The 23,913-nt window shown below is 40.8% G+C and overlaps 1 protein-coding gene across 2 annotated transcripts in view; it reads right to left on the bottom strand.

Moving 5' to 3' along the window:
- Positions 1–339: 339 nt before the first annotated feature.
- Positions 340–23,913, bottom strand: part of PLXDC2 (plexin domain containing 2) — a 696,519-nt gene continuing 672,945 nt past the window's right edge. For both annotated transcript variants that reach the window (XM_089693732.1, XM_089693733.1), the window contains 2 exons: positions 6,348–6,508; positions 340–1,330 (listed from right to left, as the gene is read on the bottom strand). In XM_089693732.1, coding sequence (XP_089549858.1) covers positions 1,214–1,330; positions 6,348–6,508 — 278 coding nt within the window. In that variant the 3' untranslated portion in view covers positions 340–1,213. The remainder of the gene's footprint in view (positions 1,331–6,347; positions 6,509–23,913) is intronic.

The raw sequence follows: 23,913 nt of genomic DNA, 5'->3' as shown, positions 1-23,913 counted from the left end.
TCTACCTTTAGAACCACTTTTTTGTCTTGCATGTTTTATTTAACTGATAAAAATAGTGTGAGTACTTTTACAAAAAGAAACGGGGCAGGGCTGACACCATTTAGTCTATTAAAATGCTGTGTGTTGTCAGACCACTAGAGAGAGTTAAATGCTGAGTGCAATTCTGACAGAGCAACAGGTATTTTTCTGTACTTGTAGGGCCTTGAAGGGGATAAAACATGGACCTGCATATGTCTTCTTGAAAAACACTTTACGTCTTCATATTGAAGCAAGAAAACCCAGACTGATGTACTACAATTCAGAGAACTCTCTTCCACACAAAAAGCATCAGATCTGTCATTCTTTATCAAATATATTGCTTTATTCATCCTAGTCATACTTAATACACAGGACAGGAACATATGGCCCATTGAAACCTTCCTCAGGACCATGGATAGCGTCATTACACCAAAGACCGTGACCACACAGCTGCCTTCTTGCCTCTCTGGCACTTTGAATATTTGAAAACATTACCTGTCAATGTTCATCCCACATTCAATCACAAACCTATATGACTACAATCTTGATGACCACTAGAGATTACCTGTGGGACATTTTTTTTGTTAGACATCAAGAAAAAGATTTCACTTTGGCCACATTTGTAATATGCAGGAAAAGCACAATACGTAGTAGACAGCAAAGAGCCATTTATTATGTTGTATATGGGTCATTGATGCCTATGTGCACCCTTATAGAAATATTTTTTAAAAAAAAATCACAAATCCAGAGCCACACATTTGCCATTCTCCTCAATATGATCATGTGGCTTTTATCTGTTCATTTGCAATTATTATGCTGCATGAGTTTTCGTCCATATGAGCTGTACAAAATGCACAAGCCAAAGGAACATTGTTGTATGGAGAGCTCCTGTTGGTGCACAGGTTTGTACAGAGTCTCTTCTATAGCCAGTAGAAGAGTCCTTGTCCATTCACTACTGTTGTCCAGATACAATGCCCCAGGACGTACTACATATTTCCACCATAGGAAGATGACCGTGAGTGTCCTTTATATTTCAGAGTGAAGAATTCTTTCTTCGTGATCGGTGATCATGAGAAGTTCTCTTTCTGTCTCTGGATAAGTAGCTCACAGCACTTTTTTTTCCTGGAAAATATATGTAAAATTTATGGGTCTGACACCAGAAACCAGTACTGATGTAATGTTCCACACACAGGACTCAGCATTGCTCTGATACAATGAAGCCTTCTTTTTCACCAACAGGCTCTACTTCAGCGTAAGCGGGGTGTCCAGATCCTCTCCGGAACTTCATTGCTGGCCACCGGCTGGGACGTCGCTGTCAAGATACAATATTACATATTTTAATTGTGAAATTCAGTAAATGTTATGTTCACGGCTGAACTTATACTTTTTTTATTCCTGTCCACCTTGGCCAACTGTAACTTGATGTCTCCCTTCTACTCTAAATGAATGGCTAACCTTAAAGTGCTTATTAAACATTACATATATCCAGAGAAGTGACTGGCCACAGGTGATACACAAATCTTTCTACATAAGTTGTACCCGTTTATCTGCAGTCCTCGCTTCTCTATATTCATGCATGGTGCTGAATTTATAAAGCTTGGCTGAGAGTTCAGAAAAAAAGTGGGTGGAGAAATGAAATTATACTCTGCAGAGCTCAGTGAGGAGAGCTCTGAGAGCTGATTGGAGGGAAGAGACACACCCTCCACCACACAGCACACAGGAACAGAGCTGCAGCTGTCAATCTGCTGGAGGTCACTCCCCTGTCATCATTTTTCTCTTGGTGTCAGGAAAACTTGTCAGACGTGATTCATGCAGATACCAGTGGAACAAAGCAGCAGACAGAAATTACACTTAGTGCTGTTAATAGAGACAAGTACACATTATATTGAGCAATATGTTTCATGTCTGAGGTTTACAACCACTTTAAGCTGGCCATACACTAGTTGAATTCAGTTTGAAAATTTTCATTTTAAGACGGTTCTTTCCATTTTCCAGTAGTTAGTGGGGTCAAATTAATCTTAGTTTTCAACTGCTGGAAATTTGAGGGGGCAAGATGATTCCCACCATGGCCTGTATGTACGCTTTTGATAGGCAAAACGTTAAGTCAGTCCATTCCTTAAAATCACATCATTTCAGTCCCCAATGGCCTTTCTTAGGTCCTGTAGATATTCTGTTGAGTCTCAGGACTGTTTTAAATACCATGGCTAGATTTAGGCTGGACCTGCTGGATAATATATACTGAGGAACTGACTAACAGTGAATTTTATACTTTAGTTTGTATGTTCTCCTCTGTTAGTGTGGCTTCTAATTGGTGGTTTGGTTGCTGCCAACAAACAAAAACATACTGATGACCACCTTCACCCAAACCTACCCTAGTGTGCCTATTAGACTCTATAGATTGTAATGTCATTTACAAACAGGAACTGATGAAAATGGTTTGGTATTTTCCAGAACTTTATAGAATAAAACAAAAATGAAGTTCAGTTTACATCAGTTATATACATTCCAGGTGCAAAGAAAAGGTGTACAAAATCTAAGGTCTTGTTCACACCAGCCCACAAGGTACTGTCATTCGGGACTATGCACCTGCCCTCAAACGAATGTTAAAATGTCCGTTGCAATGAATGGGACTGCCTGTATGCAGATGCACGCATGTGCAGGCAAATTAGGTCCTTGCATGGGTGTATGCTGTAGTATGCCTGTGTGAATAAGGCCTATGTCCTTTCCAGTCCTTTATTATTTGCTACTGGTATATAAAGTGGTATTAAAGGATTGGCTTTTTAAAAAGAAAATAACAAAGATGTCATATTTACATGCTCTGTGCAGTGCTCTGGGCACAGAGCAGCCCCAATTCCTCTTCTTATCGGGTTCCCCGCCGGCGGTCCTGGCTCCTCCCCCTTGACCAGTGTCCCAACAGCAAGTCGCTTGCTATGGGCGCAATGGTGCATGCTTGCTCCCAAGCCCTGCTCTATGCATTCATAAGACCCAGAGCTGCAGCTCAGCCCTGTCTTGGTCTCTCCTCATTGAGCTCACTGGCTGTGATTGACAGCAATGGGAGGCAATAGCTCTCGCTGCTGTCTCAGCCAATGAGGAGATGGGGTCTCTGGACAGCCAAGGCTCTCATGCACTTTGCTGGATTGAGAGGAAGCTCAGGTGAGTATTGGGGGGGGCTGTGGGGTGAGCAGCACACAGAAGGTTTTTTTTACCTTTAGCCTTTACAACCACTTTAACTATGTGAGAAGCGACTTGTGTATCTCAGCCTGAGAAATCTCCTTTCCTCTTAGGATATGGGGGCTTACATACATATCTGTGTCTTTTTATCATCAGCTAACTTTATTGTTTTTGAATTCCTATCCATTTAAAGCACATTTCCACTTTACACGCACAGCAACGCATTGCTCTTTTGTTCATTTATAAAACTAACTATAGAGTAGAAATGAAGATCGTCTTCTGAACACAGCGCTGCCACTCCGGGTCTTTGGAGTGCCGTGTGATCAACATTCTGCCCAAGGTTGTCATTCTCACTGAGACTTGACAGATATTTAATAAGTCATTGTGAAGGCAGATAGAAACCCCCTTATCCGACAAAAGACTGATTTGATGTTCATGAAAGAAACATTTCTCTGTACAGTACACCAGTGGAGGAGACTACACAGGAATAAATGTTTATGGCATTAGAAAAATGCTGGCAAGGCACAGAATGTAACATTCGGGCAACATTTGAGATCAAGCAAAGCAGCCTCAGCTTAAGGGATTATGTCTTTTTTTCAAATCTAAAATACACAGTACGTTGTTTTAAACGATGGGTTCATTTTAGGCGAAGAACTCCCTCGCAATGAAAACAAGAAACAATAAAATGGATGCCTAAGTGTCACAGAACTCCCACATTCTGGATGTTACACAGCTACTAGTACTGGTACAGACTGAACTCCAGCCTTCCCTATAGTCTTGCACAGTTGTACAGGATCCACTCATGTACTGAAATTACTGTACACTGTGAACTCCTCCATTTGATGCTGCAGCAAATCTATGACTAAAACAGGATCTATGAATGGAGGACGGGCCACTGTGCAGCCCACAAATTTCTGTGCATGTTTTGCCACATTTGTTCATGCTTTACCACAGGTTAAGAACAAACAAGGGCGCACTCTCATCGTGCATTACCGTGGTATAACACGTATTTATTTCAATGAAAAGAGGATATATACTCACAAACCAACGTGATAAAAGGCAGTAAAAGTAGTCCACAAAGACAGTCACAATGCATCTGTGTCTAATGATGCAGATAGGCTAACGCATTTCGGGAGCTAAACCCCCTTCCTCAGAGCTCTGAGGAAGGGGGTTTAGCTCCCGAAACGCGTTAGCCTTTTATCACGTTGGTTTGTGAGTATATATCCTCTTTTCATTTAAATAAATACGTGTTATACCACGGTAATGCACGATGAGAGTGCGCCCTTGTTTGTTCTTTTCCACTAGTGGTCAGAATTCCCGATCTTAAAAGGGCAGCACCTCTTCGGTTGGCATTTTGGCATCGCCTTGGTTGTATGAAGACTGGAGCGCTGGTTTCGTTCGTTCATCTTTTGGAGTTTACCACAGGTTAGTGTTGAAGGACTATCTATGTGAGTTTTGGAGTCCATATTTATATAATTTAAACCCCTTACCCACAGGCCTGTCACTATACAACCATGCCCCTAAAGAAGAATATATTTTTCCATGGTTACATTGGTCCAGCTTCTATTTATACTATACCTTGCCAGTGCCCCAGGAAGCTGGAAATCACTGAAGTACACACTGCTAGTCCAGTGATTAGCACTTGCTTCCAGGTCTTGCATTGGGTCCCTGAACACAGGAGGTCAGTCGCTTGGCGGCCAAGTGGCCGGCCTGCTGCATTGTGAATTTTGGTTACTTGTCACAGGTGCCATTCAGAGAATGTTTAGCATTTTCTGAATCAATGCAAACCATTGATTGGCTGAGGTGAAGAGGTGGGGCAGTGACATCACACTTTCCACCTCATCCAATCAAAAAATGTTTTGCATCCCTTCAGAGAATGCAAAGCATTCTCTTTATGGTACCTCTGACAATTGGCCAGGCTTCTGTGTTTACAATGCAGCAGGCTGGCCACTCGTCATGGGACCCGGGTACAAGTGGAGATCACTAGAGTAGCAGTGCTTACTTCAGTGAATTCCAGCATCCTGGGGCACCAGCCACGTATGGTATATACCAGGGGAGGACTGACAACTCATGGGGCCCCTGGGCAAAAGAGGATCATGGGGCCCCTGTGTCTTCACCCACACTTAAAACCACACCCAAAAAAAGCCTATGAAAGGTACTAGGGGCATCTCATGGGGCCCCCTACTGACCCTGGGCCCTCGGGCAGTGTCCGAGTACCCAAATGGTCAGTCCACTCCTAATATATTCATAGTTATATTGGTCCAACTTGGATCAGTGTAACCATGTATAAAATACTCACACCTGGAATTCTGCTTTAACTAAAGGGACAGACACACCCACTATTCCTAAGTGGTGCAGCACCCCCCCTCCCCCCATCAACCGGTGCCCAGGGCACATGCCTTGCTTGCCCTAGGTATCCCAGAACCTGGATTCACCCAGAAAGTGGAATGCATCAAGGACAGCACAGTGGCTATGTGGTTAGCACTTCCACCTAGCAGCACTAGTGTCATTGGTTCGCATCCCAACCACGGCACTACCTGCCTGGAGTTTGCATGATCTCCCTGTGCTTGCTTGGTTTTCTTCCAGGTACTCCGGTTTCCTCCCACACTCCAAAGACATGCTGGTAAGTTATTTAGCTCTTGTCTAAATTGGCCCTAGTATGTGTATGTATGAATGTGAGTTAGGGACCCTAGACTGTAAGCTCCTCGAGGGCAGAGACTGATGTGAATGTACAATATATATGTAAAATGCTGTGAAAATGTATGGTGCTATATAAGTACCTGTAATAATAACAACTCCAAATTCATAGGTCCAAGCTGGTCTAATCTAACTATGTAAAAATATGCCATACTTGGAATTCTTCTTTAGGACGAGTAGTATGGCCATATCCATAAAATGCTCTCCTGGAATCACAGGCCATTAGGGTTAGCAAGTATTCATATGCCTGTTGAACACTATTTCTGGGGCCTGGAAACTCCAAGACTCCGACAAATCATACAAAGCACCAGACACTTTGTAATTGTCATTCCGCATGTAAAATTGTACTGACAGATTAACTAGGTTTCAGAGAAACGGAGGTTGGCAGTGCTTTATACACAGTACTGTAAAGGCAATCACTTTGCTACTGTGAAAATATAAAATGAAAGCAAGCAGATTACCTCAATAAAAAAGAGACTAGCAGATGATGTTGGATGATGGTACATGTAAATTGTTACAAGGATGGCAGCAGCAACAACGAGGACCAGTACGAGTATCCCTATAATTAATCCTGTGTGCAGCGTGCCGTGCGTCTTCTCCTCCGCGCTGTCATCTGTTGAGGCTGCAGTATAAGAAAACATGACATTATAAAATGAATAACAATACTTTGCTTTTCCACCACACTGTGCATTTAATCAGTACAAGCCTCATTCACGCTTCGTATATGAAAGGTATAGGTAATGGAAATTTCCATCAGGAGTCTTACAATACAAAAAACATACTCGACGTCTGATGGTTTAATATTAGCAAGGGCTAGTTTTGATTGATTTGTGCCCATAGGCAAATACAGTGTGCTTTTGACATCAGTTTAAAGCGGAACTTTACTTTCTCAATCAACATTGCCTATTTTAAATCCTTATGCTGTTAGCATTAGTAAATAGATAGGAAAGTATATCATATTTACTTGTTAACCTTTTTTTTAACATTTCTTCAGTTACTTCCTGGTTTCCATGCCTAGGCAACTGATGTCATACATCCTAGGTGTCTTCAGGAGGGGATGAGGGTGGGAGGGGTTTTCTCAGCTAATCACACCGTCCTGCCTGCATGCCTGAGCTAAAGGCAAAGGGATTCCAGGAAGTAAATGTTACATGAATCATCTGTCCTTACTCAATATGGCCACAGCCAGAAATGCTATGGGGGTGTTTTTCAAAGTGTTTTACCGGCAAAATAAAGCATGGAGACATGGATGGATCGGTGAGTTTGCTTTGAATACTAAAAATGAATTAAATTATTATTATACATTTCTATTTATATAGCACTAACGGTTTGTGCAATGCTTTACAACGTGAGGGCAAACAGTACAGTTACTATAGCGTTTTTGGTTTGTGGTGCTCAGGTGCAGTATAGTTCCACTTTAAGACTCTTCTGAAATTATTCCAAATTTATTGGCAGGTCCAGTTGACCTTCTACTGACTTGCTTAAAGCTGCTTTTGTATTTCCAAAGACTTGTGTGGGAAAAGAAGTAGTTCTGTCATTAACAGGAGCCTTCTGACACTGACCCTCTTAGCTTGAGCCTCTTTCAACCTTGAGTGCCATGCATAGCTGTCCCACGCACCCCTATACCTCCATCAATGACTATATCCTAATAGTTAATATTGAAAACTTATTTCTCACATATTTACGAGATTAAAGTAAATATATCACACACCTGAGCAATTAAAGCCCAATTCCAGCCTTTTTCAAACTAAAAAGGTGGCCCATCTGTTGCAAAAATAATAATGCTCAGCTCCTCTCCTACACTATCCCCCGCAGACCCAACAATCTGTGATCCGATGCTGGTCTTCTTCCCTGTTGAATGATGTCCAGTTTAACTCCACACACTTTCTGTGAGTGCAGGATGTCATGAACCTGTCACTATTGTGCCCAGTATGCACAGTGTAATGATACAGAAAATGTCATTAATTTTGGAATCAAATCCCTGTGTTCTTTTGCCTGCTCAGTTTTTCTTTTTGGTTTGATGTATAAATTACTAAAAAGACTATTTAAGTAAGAAAAATATTATATTACGATACACTTTTTATTAAACCTCTAAAATTTGCATTTATTTTTTCCAACACTCAGCAAATAGAAAATTAGCAGTGAAAAAAGTAGCCTACAATCCCTTACCTCTCTTTTTTATCTTGTATCATTCCATTGAAGTGTAACTAAAGGCAAAGCCTTTTTTTTCATTTTGGATAGGATAAGGGAGGGTTATGACCCGCATCAGTTTTTTTTGGCCATATTTGTCCCATAGGGAAAGTTTCCTTCACTTCCTGTCCCATTATCAAAACAGGAAGTGAGAAGAAATCCCTCCAAAGTGAGGGAATCCCAGGGTGTCAGAGTCACAAAACTGTCCCCATTGGAAGATTTCCCCTCTGTTAGTGTTCTGATGTCAACCCAAAATTTGGTATTTTCTTTTATTTTCATTTTTATTAACAGCAATCCCTCTCTACGGTATCCAAAACTAAGAATACAAGTTTTGCCTTTAGTTACACTTTAAATGTTTGCAATAAGACAATAGAATTGTAGCACATTTATGTAACACAGTTTTGTTTTCCCTTGCATTTTTATTTGAAATGTACTATTTATCATTGACTTGAAAAATAAAAAGCACTTGTAGGTTTTACATTTTTGCTACCTGATTATTTTTTAATATTTCACTTACATGTTAAAATGTGCATTTATGGCTTGAACATTTGCAGGGGACGCCCCCAAAACTATACATTTCCTGAAACTAAAGGACCTACAGAATAAAATGTTCATAGTTGCAATTTTAATGTCAAACTACATGTGGGCAAATGTTTGTAAAATCTATATTTTCAGTAAAAAATACATTAACGTTTATTGTAGTGCACACACTAAATAATCTTCACATTTTTCATGAAAAGGTGAGACTATATAAATATGTCAATCCTTAAAATTGCATGTGCTTGTGATATGGCAAAAAAACAAAATTGCCAATAAGCATTCTTTTAAAAACATTTACAGTTGATCACTTTGGAGTGGAAGAGATGTGTCTTTTCCCTACATCAGCCATTCTCGAACAGGGTTCCATGGAACCCTAGGGTTCTTCAAGAGGTTGCTAGGGGTTCCTTGAGCTGTGGCTAATGAAACTTTCATCTGATGGCACCTGCATAATTCTGGGTCTAATCAGGGCCGGATCTAGCCTATCTGATCTGGGGGTGCAATAAAAAAAGTCAGGGGGCATAATGTCAACACTATGTGTGTGAGTCACTGACAGTCTGTCATGCAGTGTCACGACCTGGGAAACACTAGTATGCATTAGATTGTCATTAGATTACGGTGATTAACCTCCCTGGCGGTCTAACTAATCAATATTTTTGAATATCAAAGCTGTACATTGTTTTGCATGGAAATTTGTTGTTTTATATTGTATGCCTGTAATTGTTAGGAATAACTCACTTAAATCTGTCCAAACAAGAGTCTAGTAATCATCCCGGGTATGATAAAGTTTGAAACACTAAATCATAAACTATAATATAATGAATAATTATAAAAAAATAATAATATAATAATAATAATACATTTAATCCAATAATGTAATCAAACCAAAAACACTGAAATTTGAAATAGAGCACCAAGTTCGCACATCACTGAGCTCAGTCACAGAATCGTTTTCAGTGTCGAATTTCCCCACGAATCATTATCGCTCAATTCTGCAAATGATTCTAATTCACTATCGCTGTTTTCTAGCTGGTCTAAAACTGCTTTAGACCTAAAGGGACGTTTTTTGGATGCCATGGACATTTTCATGTTTCCAGGCAGAAAGAACAGTAAAAGTGCAGTCAGGGCACAGGACAAAGCACTAGGGACAAAATTTAGGTAAAATGGTTTGATACAGTAATGTAATCCTAACAGATTACAATGTATTGTGTGTATGTCATGTTTTTACTTTTTTTAATCTCCAGCCGGTTCCACCCCCTGCGTCCCAATGTGTGCAGGGAACTGAAGCCGGAGCACATGGCCAGAGGACACAGCGGGAGGACATCGGGGGATCGCAGGACAAGGTAAGGACAAGCGCTACAGTGTAGCTCGGGATTACCGCTTTTGGCACTGTAAATTAACCCCGAGCCACACTCACGATTACCAATAGGAAGGTTAAACAAAACCTGTGCTCCCTTATATCAGATGTCCTATCAGAGACCCCGTTTACATCAGGAGTCCTCAGAGTCCTTTTCTACATCTCCACATGACTACTAATCAGTGTCCCCATCAGTGTGCCCGTATATCAGTGTCCTCATCAGAGTGCCCCAGTACATCAGGTGTCACCATCAGAGTGCCCCCTTACATCAATGTCCCTAACAGACTCCCTCCTTGAATCAATTGGCCTCTTACGAATGTCCCCTTACATATGATCAGTTATCCCTATCAAAGCACCTCCTTACATCAGTGTCCCCATCAGAGTGCCCCTGTACATCAGGTGTCACCATCAGAGCGCCCCCTTAGATCAGTGTCCCTAACAGAGCCCCTCCTTGAATCAATTGTCCTCATAAGAATGACTCCTCACATATGATCAGTTATCCTTATCAAAGTGCCTCCTTACATCAGTTATCCCCACCAGAGTGACCCTTACATCAGGTATCCCCACCAGAGTGACCCTTACATCAGGTGTCCCCATAAGAGTGCCCCCTTACATCAGCTGTCCCCATGAAAGTGCCCACTTACATCAGGTGCTCCCATCTGAGTGCCCCCCGTACATGGATTGCTCCCATCAGTGTGCCCCTTTACATCGACCTTCTGCATCAAACTGGCTCATGGATCAGTGGATGTGGTCTCAGAGATCTTGGGGGGCACAAGCAAAATCTGGGGTGGCACAGTCCACCCCAGCACCCCCCTAGATCCGGCCCTGGGTCTAATGCCACTTGGCAGAGCCACTGTTAAGACACCTATGATCTGTTTAGCTCTCTGTAAAGGTGTAATGCCCATCATTCTATTCTTAGCTTTCCATGTTCAATGTCTAGTTCCTAATATTCTACAAGCCAATATACTTCTGGTTCTTGGGGTGCCCCTTCACCAGAGCTTTAGTAGTTGAAAGAATAGGTAAAAAACAATCAGCTACTACATCAGAGTAATGACTTTGTATCAGTATTCTTTGTTAATTATACTTCATAAATCCTCCAATTATTTAGAGCCCTATGTTTACATCCTACGTCAACCACTGAAGATAAGGGGGAGTTTGAGTCTCCCAAATGCTTGGAAATAAGCCTTTAAAATGGACTTTCCAATACAGTGTGATGTTCCCTTGTTCTTCTTTCCAAAGTACACATTATGGGGGGAGAACTGTAAACATACTGTATGAGTATTACATCCTTTTATTTAGCAGTTTGCTTGCAGTTCCATTGAAGATTTGACCATGATAAAAACATTGCATAAGCTGTGGTTACCTTGAATGAAACCCACATGTTAAAACAAACATTAGATCCAGAGGTACAATCAGCTTGCAAATCTAGAATTTACATGTTAGAGATGGAACTGCCCCTCCTAGCCAATTTATTGGCCATCAAGGCTTTCTATCACATAAGCAAGCTAATATGAATACTCAGAAGCGAGAGTGTTATAAAAAGGTCACAATTTGCATATAATTTCGGCTGTTTAAATCTTTGGATATACTACATTGACGTTTTTGTGCTGTTCACTGAAGGTAAACCACATTTTTTTCACCATATGCTCAGCTTGAATTGCCCATATTTGTGACAGATTTACTCTAGAGATTAATTCACTTGAGAAACAAGTTATTTTGGCCAAGCTGTAAAATGCTTTCTTTTGCTGTGCAGCCAAACACTTTTCACACTTGTTCAGCTTTGTTCTAGGGCAGCCTTACTCAACCTTTTCAACACAGAGAAACCTTTGAAATACTGTAACTTTCTGGTCTCAGGGATCCCCTGCTAAAAATGACTATATCTACCTATATCTACAACTCATGATAAATTAGTGTGATGGTTAGTGGAAAGAATGCTCCTTAGAGTTGTGGTTGGCCATTGAAAAGAATTCTCCCCTTACAGAGAGCTAAAATGATAACTGGTGTCAGTTACTGGTTACTTATCTAAGAAGCAGAAATTGCTCATTGTTCAAGACCCCAAGCAACCTCTGGAGGAACCCTAGTTGAGAAACCCTGCCCCTAGAGTGTGGCATAATAACTTTGTGCCTCCCATGAAAAGTGCTCTGAGTGCCATCTTATACACCTCCTCACCCACTCCTTATGCCTAAAATAAAAGAATGACCAACCTGGTATGTAAAGTTGCCGTCATTTTAAAATAATTCAGCAGGATGCTATGTTGATGGTGTATTATGGCGTCTCAGTGCTTTGCTTGTGGAACTTAGAAGCCTAATACTCATCTATTATGTCTTCCATAAATCAGAAAGCAAATTTTTTTGCCATAGAAGATGACATAGATAGAAGATAGAAGATCTTAATAAAGAACTTACTGTCCACAGAATAAATATTTCATACAACATTCCTTGAGGATTCACATATTTTTCAACAGAATCCAAGCAGAAAACTGAGAGTTCTGGATGTGAACCTCATGCACAAATGTATAATTAGACCCCATAATGTATCTTTTGGAAAAATATGGTGCCATGAGTTGAACACCATAGACAACCTTTGGTGGATGGGTGTCCAGTCCAAACTTTCAGTGAAAAGAATTTTTGACATGGCCTAGAGTAGTATTTCTGAACCTTTTCAGTCAAAGCACCCTTTAAAATCATGCACAATTTTGAAGCACCCCATTCTAAAATGTAAAAAAACGAAACTAATAGTTTTACATATAGCAGCAACATCCTTACACATAGGACACATAACATTGGAGGTGATATATTCTTCCAAAGCAAATACACCTTTGCACATTGGACCTGACTAGTATTCCACTGTTCCTCTTTTCAATCAGTATCTCTCTCTTTCACTCAGCTAATGTGACCCAACCGTGCTTATGGAGAGGGGCAGGGGAGGGGCAAAAAAGGATGCTGTGCATGAGCCCTAAGTCCTCCTTATCAATCAATGGTGTTATTAGTTGTTACAATGCTAGAAGGTTGCAATAGCACACAATGAAAACCTGTGAGAAACTAAAAGGCAGTCATGATTCACCAGCTGGTATGTATACAATTCTTGGGCAATTTTTAGGCATTTTGCAAAAGCACCCCATAAGAAAAGTGAGGGCCCCGCCCCCCTTATACTTACCTGATCCTGATCTTGATCCAGCGATATGCATTGGAGCAGAGGCTCTCTCCGCTCTCTTTCTCTGTAAATCACAGCCATTGATGACGGAGCGGGGGGCGGGACCGAGTCCTGCTGTCTGTCAATAGATTCAGACAGCAAGGTTTGGGAGTGAGCTTGCAGGAGTGTCCCCATAGCAAGCCTCAGCAGGAGGGAGGAGCCAGGACCTCCAGAGGGGAACCTGAGAACAGGAAGATTGGAGATGCTCTTTGAAAAACCATTGCACAGAGCAGGTAAGTATGACATTTTCCTTTAGAATCACTTAAAATCATCCATGTTTATTATTTTAAAGAAATAAATTTGATGTTTAGAATCACTTTAATCTTTGAGAATAAAACCTGTAAGCTGATTGGTTTCTAGGCAGAGCTGCACCAAATTTTGCATGCTCCAGTTTTAGTAAATCCCCCCTATTGTCTCTTTAACTCATTCCCTTCCATCCAATTGAAGGAAAAGCCTTCTGCAGGACTTGTTCACACCAGGTCCACTTCAAAATCCACACATCCACAAGCAGTGCTCTAATGCTTATTGCCAATTACCTTTAGATGTAATGCACTTTGAAGGATGCAATTCAAGTGACTTAACATGGCCATACTCAGCTGATTTTTGTCAGATTCCTGCATAATTATTGGTCATCCCATCAGATGCAGTCACTGTTTGGGTATTCGGGCAGCCGAAGGTGCCTGAATACAATAGCCAACAGTGGAGATTCCTCCATCCTTGCTGTATGGCTTGGATGGGGAATCAACTGATTTTCTCTTGGACTGAATGAGAAAAAATTATTTGTGTATGGCCAGCTTGAAATACAAAAACACAGGTCACCACATCACAAATGTAGCATGCAAGACTTTTTTTTAACACACCTCAAGGCAATGTGTTGGTGTGAACGACTTCCTATCAAACACAAAGGATATTCTCACACCTGTGCACTTTGCCTTTACTAGAAAATGCAGCCAAATGCTTAACAACATATTGGCCGAGAATGAACCCTTCACAATTAATTCCACTTCTTTGTTTTCATACTTTTATTAAAGGATCCTCAAGTTAACTTTATAAAGGAGTGTCTGCTTGCTGAAGCATAGGCTGGCACCAGCTGCCGCAGGCTACAATCCTAATACAGAACTCTGTGGTCCAGATATTAAAAACAGGCAGGATAGGGAGACAAGGATGGGGACCCAGTGTGTCACAGACTGAAGATCTGGTCATGAAAGAGGATATCACACTAATCTACTGTGATATGTTATATCTGTATAACTGGAAGCTAGTTTTGTCATTTCAAAGTGACAATGCTGTGCATGAGACAAACGTGATCAGAGCCTCCGGGAGGGAGGCTTTTGTACCTGAATTATCAGAGGACCATGAGAGCAGACGTCGGGTTAATGAAATATACCATAGGCACATAAGGAGAGACTTTTCTAAACAGTGCAGGAAAATAACGAAACACAGTAAGTAACTGGTGATTTCCATAATCAAAACTTCATTCCTTCACCTCAAGGTTATTCTCCTCAAGAGGAATTGATTTCAATCTGTTTTTGCTGAAGACAATAAACAAGGCTGTCAACTTGGAAAATAAGCTGTGGCGCACACATCAAGCGACAGTTTCTATGGATGAGCTCTGCCATGCATGGATTTCTGTGGGCTTAGTTGCAAAAAAAAGTGTATTAGATCCACATGTGAGCAGCCTTTGTTGCAAACTTAAAGTACATATGTTACGAGTGAAGATTAGTACTGTGGCGTAGATTGAAACAATGCAGGAAAGGCATATACCTTCTAGTGGAAACATCATGGTATCTCATATTTGGCACAGCCAAAGCTAACTGTCAGCTGGAAAATCAGTATTTTTTCATATCATGTCTGGTATTCAAGAGATGAAGAGGGCCCTGCCCTTGAAATGCATAAGCTACCTTTCAAGCATTGGGACTGACTTGATTTTATGCTTTCATCTACTTGTATGTACCTTTGTGAGTACATTGGATTTTATTGCTTTCACAATAAAGGGTCTTATGATAATGCACTAGACCGGTGTGCCCTCTCTCTTTGTTCTTTGAGTTGTTATTTTTTTGATTTCCCCAATCTGAAGTGGGCAGCAAGGCCTGTATGGTGCTGGGTTCCTCATTGTTGGTTTTCCCTACCACAGTCTGGTGAGATAGAAGGTGACATACATGGAGATGAGTTTTCGCAGAGTGACCGTTGTCAGTAACAGCAATAGCGGGGCATTCCACTGGTGTATCCAATAGATAATGTGCTGAGGCACCTTACAGTTTCCACTAAAGGCAGGCCTTCTATGATGGAGAAGAAGCAGTCTCCAAGGATCATGCAAAATGGATGAAAAGAGGTGCCACTTAGTGCAGATTGTTAAAATATGTATTAAAAAGCTGATTAAAATGCACTCACATGCGAATGAGAAAGGCAAGGCACATCTATGGTCACGTAATATCCGGGACCAACAGTTGTCTCTACTGCAGATGGAACACTATACTTCCAGGGTCCATGGCTGGCTGGGTGATGTGAGAGGACCAGAAAGATTGCAGGTGGAGTGCATATGGAATGCAGCGATCGGTGTGATTATGCAATGGCATTTTGGAGCATGCACGCAACCGCGTGGGCTCACTCCTTTGTCAAGCAGACAGGATCAACTGGATGTGCAGGCTGATATAGGGAATGGTGGTACTGCTGCCCACCAATGACAAAATGTTATACAATAGATGATTAACCTTGGACTAGAATAAACTTGAACAGCCTACACATCCAGTTCATCCTGTCTGCTTGACAAAGGAGCATGCCCACTCGTTTGCATGCATGCTCCAAAACACCGTTGCATTGCGTCTGGTCACGTAATCACGTCAAGCGCTGTTTTCCATCTGCGCTCCACCTGCGATCTTTCTGGTCCTCTCTCATTACCAAGCTGACCATGGACCCAGGAAGAAGAGTGTTCCATCCGCAATAGAGACAATTGTTTGTCACGGACATTACATGATCATAGATGTGCCTTTCTTTTCTCATTTGTATGCGAGTGCATTTTAATCAGCTTTTTAATAAATTTCTAACAGTCTGCACTTAGTGGCGCCTCTTTTCATACTCCTTTGAGATAGAAGAGGAGTCTGTTCTGGGACCATCCAGATGGACTCACAGTTCTCAGGGTCTCTTTTTCCTGTAGCCCTGACAAGTTGTTCTGTTTAATTTTTAGAATCCTTCCTTACTCTATCCAAAATTAAACAAAAAAAAAACTGTTTTGGCCTTAGTTCTACCTTAACTGTCTTATTAATACATACTAACACATGGCAGTAATATTTTCTGTATCTAATGAGATCTTTCAAAATCCTGAATAGTATATAACCTCCCCTGGCAATCCTTACAACAATATTAATTGGATATCAGCCTGGCTCTTTCTGGGGAGAGGATAGAAGAGAATTCTGTACATTTCTGCATCCCCAGCATCTCTGTTCAAAAGATTTTTACTAGAGCTGCATACTATATCCATACCATATACATGATAAAGGAGACAGCAAAGTCAACTCATATAAGTAGAAATGCAGATGAAGCCACATTCATATATACTGTATATATTCAGAATTGATGTCATACCACTCAGATCTGCAGAGGAAGAAAAGGAGCCATATGGCATTTTTCAAATTCTTCTGTATCTCGGTGAACCCCAGAGTCAGTAAGTGTTTTCACACATTGAGGGTTGTTTTCCATTTGAAATTACAATAATTAGTTTGTTAAAGTAACTACTAACTGAAGGGCAAATACATTTATACACGCATGCTTCTTTAGAAGGGGACATTAACAGCACCATATGTAAATGAAACAACAACTGTTAAAATCTTATTTTGATTATTCTTATCTTGTTAAAATAAGTAAAAAAAAGACACCATACATAATGTGACAACATGTTATATACATCAAACTGCTTCATCTGTGACAAGGAGAATAGTCTTCGAACGTGTACAGCCCCAACACGTTTCAATTCACAATTAGAAATAACATTAATGATTTCTATCCACTAGCTTCCACCTGCCAGGGGATCACTATTGGTGTCCTTATGCTCCAGCAGTGCTGGAGGAGTCCTTTGAAAAAATGTTTTTTTACCTGACAAATGGTTATGTAAGTCAATTTGTGTATATGATAATTACTGTTTATTATGTAAAGACTAGGGTTTTTTTAAATATTGTTTATATGTCATTATTTTACTTTGTAGAAGCATCTACAGTACTCTTTTCCCCCCCTAAAGAAGATTCTAATTTTGAATTGAAACTAGTTGGGACTGTACACATTTGGAGTCTATACTCCTTGTTACAAATGAAGCAGTTTGCTTTACCATTGAAATCGGTGTATATACCATGTTGTCACTCTATGTTTGGTGTCTTTGTTACTTCTTTTAACAAAATAAGAATAAATAAAACAAGATTTTAACAGTTGTTGATACAATTACATATGGTGCTGTTAAAGTCCCCTTCTAAAGAAGTATGCTTGCATACATATATTCATCATAGGGATGTGGCACCATATTGAATTGGTTTTGAAGACCATCAGTTAGAGATAACTGAAGGGAGGAACTGTAGGAGGAGAAGCAAGTATCACTGGACAACTTTTTTTTTAACATTTTGCTTCCTGGAAATTTTTTGCTGATTATGATAGATCTCTTCAAACTGAACACAAATATAATTTCAGAATTACTATTTGGGGTAGGAATCTTGAGCAATATGAAATTCACTTTTAATGACTATACCACATTTAATTGCATAATGTTTCCGACATGCATTCAACAGGGCTAAACGTGTTTTGCTGAAAATTTTGTTATGTACTAAATATCTGGTGCAGTGTACAACAATAGTCAGCCAGCATTGATGGTTTCCAGTTGCTCTGATACGTTATTCCTTTGTGGCAATGTCCTGGTGAAACGTTTCACCATGTCCAACACTGACTGCACCTAGATTTTCAGGAAAAAAGTCCACGTGTGAATGCAGAAAATGAATCTTTAGTGACATGTTACACTTCATGGTCTTGTAGTTTGGTCCTCTGTAGTAGCCAAGAAAATTCACAACTATATCCTTAACTTTTTTATAGGTGATTATAAGGATCTGCACCTGCAACCTCTGTTGTGTCTGACAGCATCTCTTCTTGCTGAGCCACTGGACAGATGCTGGACAGCTCCCTGCAGGATTCCTTGAACAACCTTGCCTGGTAACTTGTTTCTCTTGAACCTTGAACCCCTTTCTCCTCCATGAAAGTCCTATTGATGCTTTTGCTCTTCCTGTTTGCCAGATTATTGTGCTCTCTCCAGTCAATATCTCACTCTTGTTGCCATCTGGATCTTTGCTACCACTCGTTACTGACATTTGGCTTGTTCCTCAACTATGCTTCCAGTTGATCCCAACTTGCGCTTTTGCTTGGTCCAAGTCTGCAGCCACTTGTTGCTGAACTTTGGCATGTTAATTGACCGCACTTCTGCTTGATTCCTACCTGCTGTATCTGTTACTGGACCCCGACTTGCTCATCTCCTCATAAGGCTATCCTGAAGCCTGCGACCTGGTACTAACATGCAGCAAAACCCATTTGCACCATCAGGAAGCTCTAATAAATACCGGTTAGTGCTTAGACCTCGCACCTTGGGTGAGCCTGCGTCATCCACCAGGGTGACCTGCTTGTATACCTGCTGATCAGTGAGACCCTCTCTACTGCTATAGCTACCTGTCTCTGAGCTTGACCCCTGACTATAACATTGATTTTCTCTGGCCCCACTAACAGATCTTCTTCTCATTGATGATGTACCTGATCTGAGGACCAACAAAAATGCCTTCCTTAATCTTGACATCAGTTATTCTCCACTAGCTTTGAGACATCTGTCTCAAATAATGAAAACCTTCACCCTGTTCATAATTTTCATGAAATTTTCATCATTCCAAGTGTGACATGGAGGAAAAAAATATCTTTGTCAGGTCAACAAGTGGTTCATATGCCACGTTTCTGTCCTGGAAGCAATTTTCAGGGCATGGCCATTTCTTTCTAATGTAATGCAACTCTCTTGCACCGGTGTCCCTTTCACATATGTAACTTGATATATCTGAGCTTCATTTCAAGCAGCAGAGCCACTACTTTTACATCTCCACATATATACCAGTTATACTTGGTGTACTGGATGTGCTCTACATGCAATTCCATAATTTTGTATGTCTCCTTCATGTGTGAAGAATAGCCAACAGTAAAATTACAGTTTATTTTTGTGATTAGCAGTCAAAAAAACTATAAGATACACCACAAACTGTTCAGGAAGCAAAATCTTTGTGGTCCAGTGTATTCAACATACCTGGAAGTGTCCTAAGATCTGCAAGGCAGTGGAGCTTTAAGACACGGCCTCCAAAAAACTGTGCATTATCTTTTACAGGCTAGGCTTAGTTTAATTTGCTACACTAACTAACAGGATTGCTTTAATGGGACCATTTACTATAGTAAATTGAACTTTCTGAAGCTCTTTAATTCTCCAACTGCAAAGTGGAAATCTGCATGCAGTCAGGATCTACACACATTGCTCCATGCCTGGATCCTGATGATAATTATTCAGCATGGCCACAAGCATTTTGTATTATACTGTAATGGTAATCTAGATACAGACCTGGCATAAATATGTTAATTAGCGAAGTTCTGCATGTCCAAGCCCTAATTTAATTAGCAAAGTAGTAAATTAATTAGTAAATTAATTAAATGTGCAATTCAAAGCCCGGATTAGTTAATGAATTAAATAGGTGTGTACTTTCATCCAGGGACATCACGCCAAAATAATAATGGTCACAGATAGAAACATATACTGTAGTGGTAAAAGAGCGCCATGTGGCATCCCTGGGTGATATGTAACAGAGCAGCAGTGGGAGGACCAGAACTGCCTATCGTATAAAAGGGGCAGCATCACTCCACTAGCTGGCTTTGTAGCGTGAGCGTGGAGGTTGAAGCTGAGGGTCCTTTAGGCCAGTGTTTTTCAACCTTTTTTGTGCAAAGGCACACTTTTTTCATGAAAAAAATCACGAGGCACACCACCATTAGAAAATGTTAAAAAAAATTACCTCTGTGCCTATATTGACTATATATAAAGTAATTCTCTTGAATAGTAATCAAACACAAAGAAATTATTTTATAATTATTTCATCCCCCCATATAGTATTTCATCCCTCATACAGTAATTCATCCCTCATATAGTAATTCATCCCCCATATAGTATTTCATCCCTCATATAGTATTTCATCCCCCCATATAGTATTTCATCCCTCATATAGTAATTCATCCCCCCATATAGTATTTCATCCCCCCATATAGTATTTCATCCCCCCATATAGTATTTCATCCCTCATATAGTAATTCATCCCTGATATAGTAATTCATCCCCCATATAGTATTTCATCCCCCCATATAGTATTTCATCCCTCATAAAGTAATTCATCCCTCATATAGTATTTCATCCCCCACAGTACTATTCCCCCCCCCCCCTTCTAGTAAGCCAAGTCCCCCGTGTCAATTCACTTACCTTTTGCGTTCCTCTCGCTGTCTTCCCGCGCCGTTCGGGTCTTCAGGGCGGACTGTGAGAGGAGCCTAGCTCCCCTCCCCTCACGTTCGGCACGCTGCCCCGCCTACACACATCCTGACAGCCACATCCGCAAGCCGGATTAAAAGGTCCGCGCGGACTTTTGGGGCTGCCAACCGAGAGGAGGCAGGGGAGCGGCCGACCGAGAGGAGGGAGGGGAGCAGGCGCCCGGCACACAGAAGAGCCGCATTAGACTGGGTAAAGAGCCGCATGTGGCTCGCGAGCCGCGGCTTGCCGACCACTGAATCATTAGATTCTAATGATTGGTCTATTTGTGAGCCGAAGCCACATGTTACAGATGAAATTGGAATTTTTCCCACGGCACACCAGACAATATCTCACGGCACACTAGTGTGCCGCGGCACAGTGGTTGAAAAACGCTGCTTTAGGCAGCTTCAGTATTCCTATATTAGTGACTATTGTGGCTTACCTTCACTGTGAAGCAGTCTAATAAGTGGCGATGAGGACTTCCCATCATAGCACAGTCCGAAGTTGCCAGTGATTCAACTACAAATGGCCAGTGTAACCCTTTCGTGGCCGGTGCCGTTTTTGCATTTTTTGCACACAGGTATAAAAAAGTATTTCAGGTCTGCAGTTTATACAAACTCCCCAAACATTATATATTTTCTAAAAGCAGAAACCCTAGAGAATATAATTGTGGTAGTTCCAATTTTTTATGTCACTATATTACCTCAGAGGTCTCGGAAACGCAGCATTTCAGTAACAAAACTCACTAAAATAAATTTTAGGGCAAACACAATAAATTACCCGCATTTTTGGTAAAATATAAAAGATGAGGTTGCGGTGAGTAAGTAGATATCCAACATGTGAAACCTTAAATTTCTGTGCGACTATGACATGGTGACAAACTTCACTACCCTTTATTTTCTATAGGTGATGCTTCAAAAGCCCCTAAAGGTCATCATATCATTGTTATGGAGGAGGTCTTGTGCAAGAATGAATGCGTGGCGATATGTAACGTGTATAGCAAACGTCACTTTCATGTTTAGACGCCCTGACGTGTGCATTTATGTTCGTACGTGCGTATATGTGGGGGTGAAGAGGGCCTGAAATTTTTTTCGGGGGGGGGGATGTTATGTGCTTGGGTGTAACTTTATTTATTTGCAATAAAAACATTTTCTTTTAACCTCCCTAGCAGTACTCCCGAGTGTAGCTCGGGGTAAAGTTTCAGTACCAAAAGCGGTAACCCTGAGCTACACTCGGGCTTACCATGTGGTGCTGCATAGGGAGTCCCTGCAGCACTTACCTTGTCCTTCGCTCCCGCGATGTGTCCCCTGTAGCGTCCCCGGCCATCTCCTCTGGCTGATGCCGGCATCCGGCTTCTGTGTTCCGGTTCCTGTGACGTCGGGACGTACGGGCGGCAGGAAATTTGAAAATTTTAAAAAAAGTCATTTTTTTCAAAACAAATTTTACATAGTAAAACATTGCTTTTTCAAACCATTTCACATACATTTTGTCCCGAGTGCTTTGTCCTGTCCCCTGTCTGCATTTTGACTGTTCTTTCTGCCTGTAAACTTAGAAAAGTCCACGGCATCCAAAAAGCGTCCCTTTAGATCAAAAGCGGGTTTAGATCAGCTAGAGAACAGCGATAGTAAATCAGAACCACTTGCAGAATTGAGTGATAATGATTCGTGGAGAAATTCGTCATCAGACACTGAAAACAATTTTGCGACTTTGCTCAGTGATGTGCAAACTTGGCGCTATATTTCTAATTTCAGTGTTTTTGGTTTGATTATATTATTGAATTAAATGTATTATTATTATATTATTCTTTTTTATGATTATTTATTAAATTATAATTTATGATTTTGTGTTTCAAATTTTATCATACCCGGGATGTTTAATAGACTCTTGTTCGGACAGATTTCAGTGAGTTATTCCTAAATATTACAGCCTACAATAAAAAAAACTACATATTTCCATGCAAAATAATAATACCACTTTCAGCACCAAAAATCTGAAATAATCATATCGCTAGGGAGGTTAACTTAACCTTTTTCTTCACCACATAGGGGACACAAAGTCCCCTATGTGATGATTTGTAGGTGACAGACTCTCTTTGTTCACACATGCAGGGTCTAAAAGTCCCTGCATGTTTCCTCTAGTCTCCACTAAATGTACTGCAATGCAGTTGGGGACCTTTTTTAACTCCTAAAAAAACCCCCTAATGCTTAGCGATCTCAGTCCCTTATATTTCCTGGGGTGTAGTGTCCTCTGCTCAGTCCAGAACTACAGCGAGCACTGGAGGGGCAGAGCAGAGAGCCAGAGACTGACAGTCACTGACTCTCTGGTGGCTGAAGACTGAGAGCTGAGCGATCAGTGGTGTTTGATCACTCAGTTCTTGATCTTAGAGGTAGCAGGGGATAGATGCAGCTGGGATCGGTGCTGCAGCCATCTACTGTAGATGAGTATGATTTTTTATATTTTTAAAAAGCCATACTTCTTTTTTAACAATGTATTAGCTGCGGTGCTAATAAGATAGCACAATATAACAGCAGAAAAAAAATAAAGTATAACTAAAGCAAACATTTTTTTTTTAGTTTTGAATAGAGTGGAGAGAGATTATTTGTCCTGTTTACCATTATCATGGAAGGTGAAAGTAAAAGAAAATCCAAAATTTTGGGTTGTCCCCTGAAAGTAACAAATCTTCAAATGTGGATACCAGTTCTGGTGACTGCCAAGGAATTCCCTTTATCTCTAGGGATTTATTCTTACTTCCCATTTCTCTATGGGACAGGAAGTGAAGGGAAATCTCTGCAACGGGACACAGATGATAAAAAAAAACTGACAGGGGTTAGAACCCTCCCTTATTCTATCCAAAAGGGAAAAAAGGTTTTGCTTAAAGTTCTACTAACCCCCCCCCCCTAAAATGAATGCCAATAGGCTGCAGTGAGACACAACCCATATAGTGTAAAACAAAAAGAAACTTCATAAAGTGCTCTGTGCTAAAAATAATTTAAATAGAGGTAAAAAACACCCATGTAACGATGTATCCAGGGATGAATAAATAAATCTGTGTGGTCATACATGTTCAACGCCACTATGAAAATGGAAATACTGGGGTATGTTCCTGACACTAGGTTCATGCGGTGCAGTAGATCGCATGTGATTAGCAGAGGAAGTGCACCGCATTCCTGTGCAAATCACATGTGATTTGTGT

This window comes from Staurois parvus, unplaced genomic scaffold (assembly GCF_062004578.1).
Source record: "Staurois parvus isolate SC_StPar_1 unplaced genomic scaffold, SC_StPar_1.0 ptg000636l, whole genome shotgun sequence".
Classification (NCBI taxonomy): domain Eukaryota; kingdom Metazoa; phylum Chordata; class Amphibia; order Anura; family Ranidae; genus Staurois; species Staurois parvus.
The sequence above is the reverse complement of the archived record's forward strand: the minus strand, read 5'-3'. Positions and strand labels throughout refer to the sequence as shown.